The following is a 16,269-nucleotide window of genomic DNA, read 5'->3' on the forward strand; positions in this document are numbered from 1 at the left end:
AGGTAGAATCTGAATAAAAATTCAGACAAAAGCTGTATGGATGGAAAGCCTCTGCCTCAAGTGAAAGTGAGGAAGAAGGTGTAGGGTATGGATGAAAGCCCAAAAAGATCATCTGTGGTCATAGCTGGATGAAACAAAGACTATCATAAGTTAATCAGTGGCACAGCTGTAGTTTTCTTAGTCAAGTCCCCTTACATTACAATCACTTTTGATAAACTTTTAACTGTTAAAACAAGGCTACTGAGCAACTCACACCAACCTTACACCCCTGAGTACGCCAGTGCCCTCCTTCAAGCTGCCCAAGGCTGCTGGCAGCTGGTGAAGTTGGTGACAGCTGAGAAAAGATGTCTTTAATGGTGCTGCAAGCTCTGTCCCTCCTGACATCTGTTATCCCCACAAACACACTCCCAACAGGAGCCCTCAGGTATGTGGGCACACTTCCTTGTGCAACTGTTGTGAGCCAGCCAGAAAACAACCCTGGGAAGTGAAGATCTGTGTTTAAATCCAACTTTTGTTAACTCCAATCAAGTTTGGTTTCTGTTCTAGTTCTCAGCACTACTGCACAGACTGTCCCAGCTCAAATAAAGGTCAAGGAGGGGATTCAGCCAGCACTATCCTTGGCTTGGGGAATCACAGCCAGTGTGGTTTTGGCATCCAGCAGAACAGTGGGGAGAGTGCCTAAGCCTCAGAGGGTCTCCAGCAAATTTCAAACGCTCTTGGAAGTTGCTAGGTAACACCATCCACCCCCAGGATAAGATTGTGCAATGTTTGCTCTGACAAAGCAATGCTTGCCTCACCCTTGCTTCCACCCTGGGAATGTGTTGTGCTGAGGACCTGTCTCCTCTGCTGCCAGAGCATTTCCAGCCTCTAGTCTGGGTGCATAGTTGGATTTTGCTGAATAAAGCAAACATCCCATTTTAAACATAGCTATTATAATTAGCAGAAGCTCATTGCTCAATTCCCCTTCCAGACAGGGATTTCCAAATGTCAGTGTGCTTAGCACAGCTAATCTGTGCTGGCTGCTCTAAACACAACTGACCTAGGAGGGTCCAGAGCACAGAATAAAATCTTATCATGGGCAGTGAGATGGCAAAACAAACAGGATAATTGTCCTTCTTCAGCCTGTACCTTCATTTTCCTGTAACCATCTGCACTAAAAGCAAGGTTAGCAGAGATGCTTTGACACAAAGTATATCCATGTCTGAGGCCAAGCAGGAATTTCTTATGGAATTCCATACCTGTTTTCTGAGTCAGCCCTCCAGATGAGTCTGCCTCGTTCTGCTTCTTCTGCCAGGGTATCGTGGCATAAAATCAAAGGACAGAAAGGGGAGAACAAAAAAGGGGGAAAACCCAAACTAGAACAGCTACTGCTGCTAAAACCTTTTTGCAGAGGCTCTGACAAATGCAGAGATCAGTTTCAGAAGTATTTTCTTTCTAAATCTGTTTTGGGAAAGCAAAAGCAACCTTCGTCTTTACGAGTGATTTGCAATATTAAAAGAAAATTGCCAAGTATCTTTTCACAGCACAGACCTCCCTGCAGCAAAGACCTCCTCCCCTTGAAGGAGAAGTGTAGAACTTCCATTTCCACAAATCAGTGGCTCCCAGCCTTCCTGCAGACACTTCAGAAACCCTGGGAGTGCTCCACACCTCCCAATGTCCCACGGAGCCAGCAGAAATCCAGCTGAGATTATTAATGTGTGTCTCGTGCAACCTCTGACCTGTGGAGTACAAGTGTCTCACCCACAGCCTCGATGCTTGGGATACTCCAGTATAAACCCCACAAAGGGCTGAGGCAGATTAGCACCAAGCTGCTCAATAAAAGGAGAAACCAAAGATCAAACATCACGTGAACTTGGCAAGGCCACATGGACAGTCATAATTCCCAGTTACAATATTTTACCTCATCAGGTGAATTTTTTTGCACTACAAACAGATCAGAGGCAGAATTTGCCTGAAGTTTAAGGGAAAAAGACTGAAAGGGAAAAAAAAGAAACAAAAACTAGAGGTTAACAGCCTCTTTTATCCAAAGACATGCCTTACACTGAAAAAGTAAAAAATCCTCCAAAAGTTCAACTGGAAGAAAAAAAAAAAGATGTAAAATATCCTCAAATAAAATCAAACATCCCTGTACACTACAGTCATGCTCCTGTAACTTCTAAGAAGAGTAACAAAAGTCTTCTACTTTTAACTGAGAATTTATTCAAAATAAATAAATCCCAATGGAATTAAGGCACACTGTAGAGGCTCCAGCAAAAAATCATAAATAAAGCAAGCAAACGAAAAAGATCCTTTCTTGGCATGCTCTTGAAAGAAGGATTCACCACATTTCTGATTGACTGCCACTGTGGTTTAAATGAATCAACTATAAATAGGCAGCAAATGCAAGGCAAGCACTTGAAGGGAACAGCAAGGGGTTTTTTTTTGTTTTCTCTTGTTATTGCTTAATGGTCTGTTGGGAAGGAGGTGGCTGACAAGGTAGAAGAAATGTGGTAAAAATCTAAACAGAAAAAGATGGGGTGGGGGAAGGAGGGATAAGGAGCCACGAAGACATTCCAATGTATGAAATGTGCAAATACCTTTCTGCCTCTGGTTTTCCAGAGGAGTGAAGGATCAGGGATGGGAACAGGCACACAGACATGGAGCTAGGGATGCTCTCAAAGTCCCCTCACACCCACAGCTTGCAGAAGGCTTTTATGTTATCAGTAACTGCAAAGTCAGGCCACCTTGGACTAATTTCTAGTCCTTCCTACATATCAGATTGAACATATGAAGTGCAGCCATTAAAGAAGTACTGCAAGTGTTTCTGCAGCCCTCTTGTGCCAAAAGCCATCCAAAACAGGAGTGGCCTCAAAACTATGAAAGTTAAGCAGCCATCCACATCATAACAAAAGTGAAAATACTCGGTCAATGAACACCAGAGCTGGAGGAATCTCAGTCACACACAGAGAGGATCCAGTTTCTGAAAAGCATTTGCAGGGAAATTTCTAATAATCTACTTGTTAAATATTGAATAATCACTTCTCAAAATAGCTGGAGCTTATTTCACAGCTCTTGTTCCGACTGTCTGCTCCCTCTCCTCCTCTCTCCCACAGCTAGTCTGACTGCCCACAACATCCCCAGCTTTCTGGCATCCTTTTTAATTACTCCTCTTAAACTTATGCTCCTTCTTTTAAGCCTGAAGGAGGCTCTCAGAGAATCCAAGGAGCAGAAAACCTTTCTAGTTTCCCTTCCCAAGGAGTCTGACTAGCTTTAAAGACCTTCTCTACTCCTGCAAAGTATTTCTGTGCAACTCCATGGCAGATCTTGCCAGTGAGCAGCTCAGGACCTCCTCAGAGCCTTCTTCTCCATGCCAGCTCTGCAAGATTTACAGCTTTCTCAAAATTAACTGTTTCCCCCTGTAAGAAGGAGGAGAAGGCTATCAAAATGACCTGAAATCCAAATTTTTACACTTCAGCAGTTAATATCTTGCCCTCCTCAAAAAAATAAAAAGAAAATTTTTGAAAGGGTATGCAAGGGGTACAAGAAAAACCCCTGCAGAGAAAGGATCAGAGCAAGTAAAGAACATCCTTGCACTGCACAAGCCTGGTACATATTCTGTGTTTTCCAACCATCAGTTTAATTCTCATTGTAAGATCCTGCAGGAGAGGGCAAAGTGCAGGGTCAATCAAGCCAGGGGCTGAAGCCCTTTGTTTATCCACAGATCTGAGCAGCAGGAACAGAAGGAAATATTGCCATATGCTGCCCCATCAGTGATGCTCAGTTTTGGGCTGCAAGAATCGACCCCAGAGGAAACACTGCAATTTTATCTTACACAAGGTCCACTTGTTTCCCTTGGCCCTTCTGCTGAGGCTGCCAAAGATGCCAGACAGGATGATATTTCTGAGATGTGGGTGCTCATCTTCTCTGAGTGAATCAAACAGCAACTCATTTCAGGAAAGCAATCCAGCAACTCACAATTGTGTCTTGCTCCAGCAAATGCAGCCTGACAAGGCAAAAGCTGAAAGTGCCTGATGGTCCCATTAGAAACCTTTGAGTTTCCTTGCCCCTGAATGCCTGTTGAGCAGAACTGTGCTACAGAAACATGAGAGATCTCCATTTGGCAGGAGAAGGGAAGAAGTCAGGACATATGCCAAGATAATCTCAGTTATTAGCTCCTGCCACAGGTACAGGCTGTGTTGAACCACTCCTCCATGGCACAGGAGGATGCTCAGGGCTGGGAGCTCTGCTCCAGAGGCTCCTGGTGGCAAAGCACCATGGAGCATGACAGAGCTCCCCCACATAAATACTTAGGAGTGAAAACTGTCAATACTTGTTTTGTTTAGCTTCTTTTCATGCTTCAATTTTCTTTCTTCTTAACCTAGAAGATAAGCAGCTACACATTTACCTAGAAGTGCCTGACATCAGGGCAATGCCAGCTCCTTTGTCCCAGGCTGACACATGCCAAAACAGTGACTCAGTCTTGGTGCAAGAGGCCACAGAGGAAGAGTATACAAATGTACATTTGATCTAGGAGTGGTTGTATTTGTGCCATGCAGCAGCCTCCAGATATTCATGAAGACTTGAGTGCGACCTTTCCTATTCTCAGTCCCCTTTGCTGGCCAGAAAAAGGCATAATCCAAAGAGCAAGTGGAATGTAACAGAAAATAATATCCACAATAATTGCAGTAATGTGTACAGTGTCGATGGGCTGTAGGAATTGGATACAAGGACTGTGGATCTCGCCTGGCCTAAATAAAAAGGTGTTCATTATCCTGAAAGGAAATGCCTCTTATGAATGATAAGGTCACGCTGCACTGGGAAGATAAATGTCATTTCTCTATACAGCTGAGATGGTCTCACCTACTGTCTCCAAAAATGAACCTAAACAGCAAAGCAATAAAAAGCCTGTAGAATTAGCCTAGGACATTACTGTTTTGAGAGCGTAAAATCACTCATCTAGAGCTCTTTAGACATGCTTTCCTAGGAACACTTATATATGTGTACATGAGTATTTACATTGTGTCTTTTGGGAGCAATAATACACGAAAATAATTAACTGACACTTTGAAACAAGCTTGGATGTGCTAGGTACCACGTACGTCGAAAGAATTTGAGACTCGCCGTGTATTTTATACAGCTGTACACATTCCCAGGAATTAAATCCATCTGCATAGGTAGTTCTGCACTCATCACAGGCACCCCCCAGGCAGCCTCTGCCAAGCACAATGAGCAGCTCTAAATAAATACCATCCATAATGCCAACAACTCCTCTCTTTTCAGCAGCTCTGCGGGCTGCCATGCTGCAGCTGAGAGACAATTAAATACACTCAGATGATCTTTAAGCACACGGTGCAGAGCAATCCCCCCGGAGCAGGAGCAGCACTGGGGGCCAGGCACCTCCAGCCCAAGCTCTCTGAAGAAGGGGTGTCTCATTTCAGCACTCTGCAAGTGAGGGGCTCCTGCCCCTTCACACCAACACTTGTGCATGGCAAATAACTGCTGAACATCAGTCACTGCTGGTGTGCTCCCAGCCTGAGGAACAGGGGCTGCCACTGCAGATGTCACTCCTGCTGTCCCTATCACCTTCCTCCGTGCAAAAGGCCACAGAAGGCTTCAGAAACCAGCACCTGATTTTGCTAAGGTGGAACTAGACCCATGGAGGTCAAAGGAGCACCCGTTTTATCTGAGTATTTGAGATACCAGGGGGCTGATCTATCCTAAGGCGGCATTTTCACTCATGAAATGACCTCTTGGAAAATGGAATAAACCAGAAAGTGAAGAACTCTGCCTCCATATGTTAATAAAATTGAAAGTACTCAGAATAAAGTTGCCAAAGGTAGGGCTGGTAACAACTGGCTTAGTAATATCTGCCACAAGGATCACTGGTTTAGGGTCTCTGCCATCAGGTGAGTTCCCAACTGCACAGCCTAGGTTTTATAAAAAATGCAGAGTTTGTGGGCTCTCAAGAAATACTTCAATAATTAATACAGATACAGACACTCATTATTTCTTTGTATATATAAATAATGTACAGTGGTAACCTTTATACAAAGAAGCCTCAAACCCTTTCCCATTAAACATGACATTCTGCTTAAAATAACCTCTACAAAGTAATTACTCTGTTCATATTCTTGGTTTCTGAATATCTCACTGGCTTTTATACACCATTAATACCATAACATATAATTTTTCAAGCTTCTTGTTGATTTCCTTTAAAAATCAAATATATTTAGGTTTAGCAACTTTTCCAGGAATCAGCTTTCCCATGAAAATGAGCTGTCTCTACAATTTTCCGAGAAGAACTCAAGCGGATGCCACAAAAACTCACGTTTGGGAGTCTGACGTGTGGAACGCAGGCACGGGAACACAGAACAGATAAAAATCAATGTCTTAAGCCAGGAATCTGTTGTGTTTTTAATGTGGGCTTGAACAGAACTAGAAATCTGAACGTACATCTGTCAAAGCTGCAGCCATTAGAGCCCTTTAAACAAATTGAAAACATAAATCACATCAATATGTCAAATCGATGTGCCATGCATTTCATAGCCATGATATTGTCACCACAGCTGGATTCACGGCACGTGTGTTCTGCAGCACTGCCTGTTTTATTAAACAGCATAAATAAAATTCAAAAGAAAAATAGTACAACTTGCATTACAGGGAGATCATGGCTTTCTCCACAGCTCTGGACTTTCAGTTTGTTTTGCTGAAAAGCTTTTAGCACCACCAAAGCACATTTGACATTAACACTGATTAAAGCAAATAGATAAATTGCAAAGCCTCAGAGAAAGCAGAATTGTTCCTTACAATTTACCTGGACCACCCCTGGACAGAGGAGATCTATATCAACAGCTTAGTTTTTATTCACAGCATGGTGAGAACTGCTATCAGCTGGGTTTTTCACTTACTCTGCTCCCAGCCTTATCCAAATATTAGTAGGCTGGTCACACTGAAGTGAAAAAGAAAAAGAGAAAAATAAAGAGAGAAATCCAGGCACCTTCCCTTTGAATTCTGTTCAGGTTTTGACTGGCAGAGGTGCCATGCTCCAATTCATGGCCTTAGCACAAACCTGGCTGAGGAAACCGAGGTGCTGCAGCCTCTGGACAGCTCAGGCCATGGTGAAAGGCTGGGTGAACAGATGGGAGCAAACACAACTCAGTGTGGAAAAGTACTAAGGGTGAACAATTATGGATGTTCTGAAACAAAACAACTGCAATTGGCACTTGTGTTTAGGCCCCATTCGACAAACTGCTCAGGCACTACATTTAAACACTCTTTTTAGACTAATTAATTCCCTGAACAAACACCTCTTCTACTCCTTGTAATTAAGGCCAAAATAAACAATCAATGGGCCTCAAAAAGAAAACCAAGACAGTAACTACTGTTGTTCTAACTGCCACAATAACCAAAGTATTAAGCACATTAAAGTGGATCTTATAATCCTTGCAAACTGCAAAGAGCAGGAGTGTTGGGATCCACAAGAACATGGGAACAAGCTTGTGTTGGTGTTGTTTTCTCAAAGCATTTTTTCTGTTTCTATGTTATAACAATTTGGTAACAACATTTTGACAAAACTCTAGCTGGACTCCACAGAAATGCACTGGGCACAACTGTGCTGAGCCTACATAGAGGCCCTACAGGAAACCCTTGGAATCTTTATAGGATGTTTTTCAACAGAAAACAATAATTCAAACTATAATTTTGCTCTTACAGGTCACCATCATCATGAATTAAAAATGACACAAAACATTTACAACTACATACTTTAAATCTTAAATTATGCCGTGATTATGCAATTATTCTGAAATGAAGCACTACAAATCACAGAATTTGTATCCAATGATTATAAAAATCAACAAATCTCAACAAGTTCAGAACATCTCAAGACTCCCAGAAAAGAGCTGTTTAATCTCATTAGTACAACTCAAAGCTAAGGAACAGGTAAAATTTCCACGTAAAACATTATCCTGATTTGTAATCTTAGCTTTTACTTTTTCTTTTAGGAGACACTTCTTTCCTTTCTCCCCAAAACTGTTTGGTTTCCATGGGCTGTTAGAGCTGCCATTGACCTGAGAAGATGCCAAAGTAGCAGTTCTAACAGGAGACATTATTGGCCTGAGCCTTATTGACTCACCCAGAGAACTCAAGAGATGAGAAGCACTGGCCTGAAAGCTCCCCTGGAAAACAACCTTGACAAGCCCAGCTCCTCATCTGGAGAGAAACTGGTCAGTCCTGGCCAATTCTCCCATTTTCCCAAATTCTCTCATTCCTAAAGAGTCAGGCACCAAAATATTTATCTGGTGGTTGAGCCACACGAACACTTACCACCCACTTCAGGAATCTCTGGGCTGGAAGTGCCCTGGAGGATGTGGCACTGCCTCCCAGGAGATCCCATCAGCTCATTCCAGAAAGGAACCATGTACCTTGGAAGCTGTTAGGAAACTTCAACCATTCTTGCCCAAGGCAAAGCAGATGTGTGCCACAGCAGTGATATGGGCTGCAGCTGCACAGTGCACCTAGATCAGAGAAGTTCTATCTCAAATCAAACTTTCCAGCTTGGAAAAGATTCTTAGAGGTTAAATCTCAAAATTAAACACAGAAACAATAGTCCTAAGGTTGAAGGTTCCTCTAACACTGCAGAAAGCCAAACAATCCTGCAATTGTAGAAAGCAACATTGGAAAATGATGCAAGTTCTAGAAGAATTTGCCCAGCAACCTCTCTACTGCCTCCCATTCATCCCCCCACACTGCCTGGAGCAGCAAGTGATGGAGACCAACATAAGACCATGCTTCTGCTCTTTCAAAGCCTTCCCTCTGAAAAGCTGGAAACTATCCATTCCCAATCCATTCCCCAAAGATACCTAATTTCCCTTTTTTTGCCTTCTGCCTCAGAGGGAAGAGACATGTCATGGCTGCTCTGCCTGTGCCCCAGCTCAGCCTCGCAGCAGGAGGGGATTTGCACCACCTTGAACAGAAGCAGCTCTTTTAATGCGATGCCTTTGCTGTGGATGGGGCCACTGCCACCACTTCAAACGTATTCCTGCTTCCTCCACCTAAAGACATCTAATTGCAGAGCCTGTATCTCTCAGCACAGGCATGCAGGCTCTCCAGTGTAAAGCATTTTAAAGCTCTCAGCATCGCATGAAACGCTCTCCCCTGTTCTATTGTGGTAAATGTGACTCATAACTGCACCTCAGTTATCGGCTCTTTCCAATACATCACTAAGAAAGAACCCAATTTTAAATCTTCTGTAGGAATTTAGACACAGTTCTCATGTTTCCTATAGCCAGGGACATCTGAAGCTAATCCAAATTCCTTAGGTCAAGGTTTTTTCGCGCTTTTCGTAACATCACCAGATGAGGCTACAGCAGGATTTGTTCATACCAAGAGCATTTTAAGTGGAGCATTGTTGGGAAGAAGGGAAGTTCTTTCTGTTGCTGGCATCTATCAATCAGCCAGGGCTGAAGTGCTTAGAGCCAGAGTACAGGAGCATCCCCATGTCCTCTAAGCATCAAACCTGGACAGCAGGACGATGATATCAGCAGGGTCTCACCTAGGCTGGGTTTCCTGCAGGCTTGAAGCACTCAGCCAGCCAGAGCCCACCCTGCACTAACACAGGTGATTAGTGATACTCATTACTGCACATGAGAGAGTCAAGACATGACACAGCAAGAGAACAAGGGGCAGAGTGTCACTGACTGCATCTGCACCAGGACTGTGACTTTCAGCAAGAGGTGGTGGCAATGACAATTGTTCATCCCTGTGCTTACTGCACTTGAAGCACAAGAGCTGCAGAGCTGGAAAATGCTTTTCTGTCCCCTGCACTTCAATGCACAGCCAAGAGGTAAAAGTCTCCCTGAGGCTGCTGGTGTGTTTGCAGCTTGGGGTATTTTCAGGGGACTTGTCCACAAAGCAGCGTTTCATGGGCTGGAGAAGTTGTCTTAGTTAATGATTCTCCCTATGCAAGTTGGTGACAGGACATTCTCATTCCTGAGAATGATGGAGTCTGCTTCCAGTCAGCTATGGTCCCTGGAAACTGCTGACTTAAAGCCATTCTTAAACTGTCAGAGCATACACACACTAAAAATAGCTGCAAAAACCTCCCTGTAATGAAAACAATGCTGGCTTGTGCAGAATATCTCCACTGTAAGGAAGTGCTATGGACTGCTTCTCTTGATCAATTACTGTCTTTCAGGACAGATCCAAAATGAGGAATCTCTTAAAAAAAAAAAAATTAAGAGTAACTGAGTTTTGAAATCAAGTTTGACCAAACAAAAAGTCTCAGATACACAAAGACAGGATTTGCTGCAGCATCAATTAATTTTAAGAGTCACTGTCCTTCCACAGGGCAGGGACTGTCACCTTTAACAAATCATTAAACCTCTTGGTGACTTGACTTCCTCATTTATATGATGATTATTTGCCAGATATCCAGAAACACAGCCACTGACAGGTGTAAAAGGGAGGGGAGGAAACTAATGACTCAGTGACTCGCTAAGGTCACTCAGGTCTGAAGGAAGATGAAACACGTGAAACAACAGATAACCCCAGACAGTCCATTTTGCAGAACTGCCAGAGAACACAGGCCTGACCTGCTCTCCCTTAGCAAAGAAAAACAAATGCAGAGGACCTCAGTGGTTCCTGCGAAGGCTAGAGTCTGCCAAGAGATGCCAAAGCATTTGGGTGCAAAGTGCTATTTCAACAAGGTGTTTGCTTTGTCAGAAGATGATGTTCAGCCCTGTGACTGCTTCAGCAATCAGTGGGAGCTGATGCATGGAGCATCTCAGCACCGTCTCTGGAGAGAGCCTGTTTTCTCCTATGAGCCACAGTAAGATGCTACAGTGACAGCAGAAATCTGGGCAAGTTAAACATATGCCATTCTGGAGTGGCAGGAAAGCTCTAGTGATTCTGATTTGCTCCTTATGGACATCCAAAGTGAGCAGAGCAATCATCTCTGGTGATTCTTAAAAGTTGTCGCTGAGCAAAAAAAGTTGGATGGCAGAGAGGTAGAGAAAGCAAGAAAGCAGGCAGGATAAACCTGAAAATTAAAACAAACTCCTCTGTACACTGCACAGATGGGAGGAAACATCTCTGTAAAGTTCCCACCACCACAGAAGCCCCTTCTGCTGTGTAAAAGAGCAATCTACCTTTGAGGGGGAGAGGAAATGTGGCAAAGGAGCAAGATAAACACAAAGTGTGGATCAAAGGGAAGAAAAAAAAAAAAAAAAAGCAAAAAAAGTGGAAAAAGGCTGATGGGGGAAGGTGGGTGAAAGACAAGGAAGAACTGTTAGCTGCTCAAATTAACATTTTAATGCATTCACCGTAAAATTTAAGCACTTTAAGCACTGGGGTAGCTGCTGAGTAAACCCCTTGGAAAGGAGCAGATTGGTGACTTAACACCACAAAACCAGCAAGGTCCAGGTTTCACCATCAGCAGATGCACTGCAGTCATCAGGGGCAGAAAACGTGACAATATTTGGTCAGTGAGTTTTGAGGTCACCAGCAATGCCTGTGATGGAACAAAAACACAGAACATATGGCATTTCATGTGCTGAAACTGTCAGACTCACAATTAACTGATTAGAGTGCATATGGTGCTCACAGACAGGGGGAATCTCTCAACACAGAAGATGCTGGAGACCATTGAAGGTGTCAGCATGAATCTTCCTTGCAAATCTCTCTTCATTAAAGTTTTGTATGGAGCCAGGAGTGTTGTAATAAAATCACTATTAATGCAGTTATATTTATGATTATCTCCCTTTTGTGCAGCTGGATTTAACTTTTCAAACACTAAACTCCACATCAAAGCTTTTTCACGGTGGCTGCTGCATGCACAGAGGCTTTTTGTTTTGTCATATTTAGCTAGAAATTACAAGCAATGGGAGCTAAGGTGGTAAAAGTTAACCAAGATTGGCAAGAAAAATATTAATACGACCATTATCAAAACAAAAATTCACTCTGCCACAGAAATACAGTTACATTTTTGTTAAAGTATTTATAACAGGCTGGCTGGGGACAAACTCATTCCCTTTCCAGTTCCAAAACACACTTTTAAAAAGATGGTGAGTGACACTTCATTAACCACATAAAATGGGCTGACACAGCCTGCTTGCTTTCCCAGCCACCATTTCAGATGACGTTTTCCTTTGCATCTCTCCATGCTTTACATTAAACACTCCATAAAATGATTCCTTGAACCCCTCCAGCCACATCAGCCCTGGGGAGTAGGGGGGTGGGCTGGGGGCAGGCAGTTCTGGGGAGGAGAAAGCATCTGCTTGTCCATGTGTTTGCATGTCCATGCATTACAGATCCAGCTTTTCTCATCCACCAGCAGTGAAGGGGATTTAAAATGTTCCCCATCAGCCTTTCTTTGCCTTACAGCCCTCTGCCCCACCAGGCAGGGAGTGGAGAGGAGAACAGGAGTGGTTCTTCTGCATCATCACCTCTGAAATGATCTGGGATCAAAGCATCCTGCTGTATCCCAGTTTCTGGAAGGTGCCTGTAATCCAGGTGTTGTCTGATGCAGGCAGTGCAGTGCTCCTGCCCAACTCCTTGTGTGTCCTAACTCCATCCTCCCAGCAGACATCAACCCTAACACACAGCCCCTTCCAGAGCTTGCACACTCCTCTCATGTTCCCTCTGCTCTTTTAAACAGCTTCCCACTTCCATTTGCACATCCAAAGGACCTACCAGAAATCTCATCTCCTTGATGAGTTAAAACCGTTGCCTCAGCCCAAAATCCTGCCAGTCCCTCACAGCATCCTCCTCTCTCTAACTGTATTATCTCTATCACTCCATCTTCACCAGAGCTTCCTGACTGCTGCCAAAATGGATGGGGGAAATCTTCTTTTCCAGGGATAAGGGAAAAACTGTTAAGAACATTCCTCTTTTTCCTCCTCTCTTTTGTCAGAAGTGGTGTTGGTGGTAACAGATTTGGGCAGGCAGAATAAGCAAGAAAAAAGAAACTATTAAGGGGTTTCTTCTAGGGAGCACAGAAAGAGTTTGTTAAATTAAGTACTTTGTAGCAAAAATTTTTTAAAAAAAAGAAGAAAGGGGAAAACATTGTGATAAAAAGCCAGACATGGTTTATGCTGCAAATATTATGATTTATGAACAAAGCTGAAGGGCAGAACCCACAAAATATAATGCAGGAGGATGTGTTTACCTCAGAGTCTTCAAGGGCTTTGCTAAACTCCAGGAGCTCCTGGAGCTTTCCCAGCAGAGCAATGCTCCATTCCCAGATGGAGCACACAGGGACTGTGTCCCACTGTCTGCTGGGTGCCAGAGACCCCTCTGTGGGCATCACTCTGGCTATCCACAGCAGCTAACTGGTGATCTTGATTGTTTTCCACACTTCAACCATGCCAGCCTTCCAAAAAGCACCAGCCAGGCCTTTTCAGCTCAAATCCATCACTGTTCCTCTCTGCAGCCCCCAGGATCTGTCTGGAATAGCTGTGCACTGCTTGCTCTGCTGCCACGTGCACGATGCTCCCAGGTGAGCACTCCTGCTTCTCCAGCTCTCTGTGTGCTGCCCTTGCCAGCCCATCCACACCAGGGGCTCCCAGGATGCTCCAACCCTTCTGCCACACTGATTTAAACATGCTCAAGTTCCCTTTTCCTTCCCCCTACAGAGGCTGTTTCTCCCACATCTCAAACACCTGAGGCTCCAAGGTGCCTCATCCCAGCAGAGTCTCCTCTGTTTGTGAGCTGAGTCATGCAGGTGTCAACATTTCCAAACCTCATGGGGAGGCTCAGCAGAGCTGGGAGGGTGCAGAGCATCAAGTCAGGAGTTATTAATAGCTGCCATCGACCATCTCAGCAGCTTTGATCTACTGGCAGCTGATTGCAGCTGCTGCTCCTGATGATGAAGCACCAGGGGTCCTGCCTGTACCTCAATTTCCCTCTCCAGTTTTCCAATTTTTACTGGAATGAAACACTTTCCCCCAAAATTTCAAAACAGATGGGATTCAGCAGCCAACACAGCAGCCAGAAAGGCAAACACAATCAAGCTGAAGTGTAAAATTTTACTTTGGGAGGAAAATATCAGGTCGTTGAATCCTGCTTCTAGCAAAGTCTTTGAAAGGCTTAGAGGTTGACATCACACACAACAAACCTCCAGAGAACACAGCTCCTTTCTGAAATTTTCCATGTACTCCTTAATCCATATCCATAAAAATAAACTTAGAATTTGTTCCCTATAAATAATTAAAGGCACAGAACCAAATGGTTCCTACACTCTTCCATGCTTTCATCTGAAGAAGAAAAGATAATTTGCTATTGCCTGAAGACAACACAGCACACCTGACACATTCAAGGAAACAATTCAGAAAATCTCCCTGCAACAACCCAGAGCCACTGTTGGGAACAACTGAGGAAGCAGGATGAAATAGCCACCCCTCCCTTTATGTCAGCATCACTGAATCCTGCTCTGTCTGCTGGGAAACAATACAGTGGTCAAAAGACAAAACAGAGAAACATTCTGAGGCAAATGAATTCAGGCAAATTTCCATTTTATCTGGTGTTACCAGCTAACTTCTCTATCAGCTTGCCCAAAACTTTGCAGAATTTGTTTTCAGAGAAACAGCAATGAAATGGATCCATACCAGGACACTGATCTACACCATGTTGTGCTGTTCTAAGGATTTAAATATCACTGGAGCCAGTACTGCCTGAAATATGGCCCCATCTCCCAACACAAGGAAAGAGCATTTTTAAAGATTCCAGGAACAAGAGTTTTGTGCAGAGTGAGACCTTTCACTCTGTGGCTTGAGGATGAACCCAAGGAGCAATTTCTACCAGTCTATTCCATCTGAGTTATAGCATTGAAACCTGTATGACGATGGAATTAGACATAAAGAAAAGCTCACATACTTATGACTATTGTAAAGCCTGATATAATAAAAATGTCAAGCTTTAAGATCACAGATTTATTCCAAATATTTCAACTCATGAACACAAAGCCCATTCCACTAAGCACAACAGAAGAAAGGAACAATCCAGCCAATGCAGGTTAATGCTTAGCTCACCACAGTCACATTTCAGATTCCAAATTTTCAGAAAGAGAACTAAGGAGAATATAAGAATTCCTCTAAGAAATACTTGTATCTTTGGACTGTTTTCTTTCTTAGAGAAAACCTAGTAAAAAACATTTAATAGTGACCAGTATTCTGGGGCTTTTCAGGCCCAATACCAAGAAGTGAAAAATTTACAGCAGACACATACATAACTTCTTCAACCCTTAAGTAAAGCTGTTGTAAACACAAGTTGCTCACACTGTACAGCAGAGCCTTGATTACAAATGTGATAGAATCTCCTCGACTACACCACAGAGAAGACCCCACACCTGCTACTCCTTCACAACCCTTTCACCACAGGGAGTGGTTGTTCCTCCAGCCATGCAGGGCAGCACAGCACACTCAGCACACCCAAAGATGATTATTCTTGGCTTCTGCCAGGCTTCAGCTGCAGAGCAATAACTCGTGGCTCTTACTGATCCTGGAATTTCAGAGTGCGAACATCGCAAATCTGGCTACTGCGAGAGCAGATCCCATCACCAGGCAACTCAGTTTTATAGGTCTCGACTCCTCCACCCCTGGGGTTAGAGCAGGATGCTTCATTACCTCCAGCTCCGTGTTGTGAGCGTGCAGCTTCTGCACCATGTCCTCGGCCTCGCGCATGCGGCGGCTCAGCTGCGGCGAGTGCTCCGCCGGGGTCAGCTCGCTGTCGTACGACTCCAGGATCGCCCGCATCCCGTCGCGCTCCTGCCGGGAACAACAGCAAAACATTCAGGGATACAGCCCCTGACTGCACTCCCTGCAGGCAAAAACTTTTAGGAATAAAGCCCCTGACCGCGCTCTGAGAGCCTTCCACATCTTCGCCCACCGCTCCTTTACGTGGTAACGCAACACTGATGGATGTACGCTCATCGTCTTCATGGCAGCATCAAGGCACAGATGAACACACAGTTCTAATGAAATAAATGTTGCTGCTGTGAAAGCTGAAAAATTACATTGTCTTGTGTCTATAAAACCCCACACCCTTTGCAGGAAAGCAACATGCAGACACGCTAACAAGCAGACGGCAACAGAAAACAGAGCCTGCCTTCTTCCTGGAGACACTCTTCTAATTCAACATGGCTGAATGAGTTTCCTCAGCAAAATATTTAGTGTTGTACTTGACATTTTTCCTGCCAGAGCCTCAGCAAAGAAAGAACAGAATTGTCACAACAGAAATGAAACAGATTTGACATCGAACAAAGTGGCTGAGAGCAAATATCCTCAAAATGGTATG

The 16,269-nt window shown here is 43.9% G+C and overlaps 1 protein-coding gene across 6 annotated transcripts in view; it reads right to left on the minus strand.

The window, feature by feature from the left end:
• MAD1L1 (mitotic arrest deficient 1 like 1) overlaps positions 1-16,269 on the minus strand; it is a 346,167-nt gene that overhangs the window by 189,937 nt on the left and 139,961 nt on the right. For 5 of the 6 annotated variants that reach the window (XM_023936806.2, XM_023936807.2, XM_023936808.2 and 2 more), the window contains one exon: positions 15,600-15,740. In XM_023936806.2, the coding sequence (XP_023792574.1) occupies positions 15,600-15,740 (141 nt within the window). Of the gene's footprint in view, positions 1-15,599; positions 15,741-15,828; positions 15,947-16,269 lie in introns of all 6 variants that reach the window. The other variant, XM_086854877.1, reaches the window with a different exon arrangement.

Source organism: Cyanistes caeruleus, chromosome 17 (assembly GCF_971803275.1).
Source record: "Cyanistes caeruleus chromosome 17, bCyaCae1.hap1.1, whole genome shotgun sequence".
In the NCBI taxonomy this organism is placed as follows: domain Eukaryota; kingdom Metazoa; phylum Chordata; class Aves; order Passeriformes; family Paridae; genus Cyanistes; species Cyanistes caeruleus.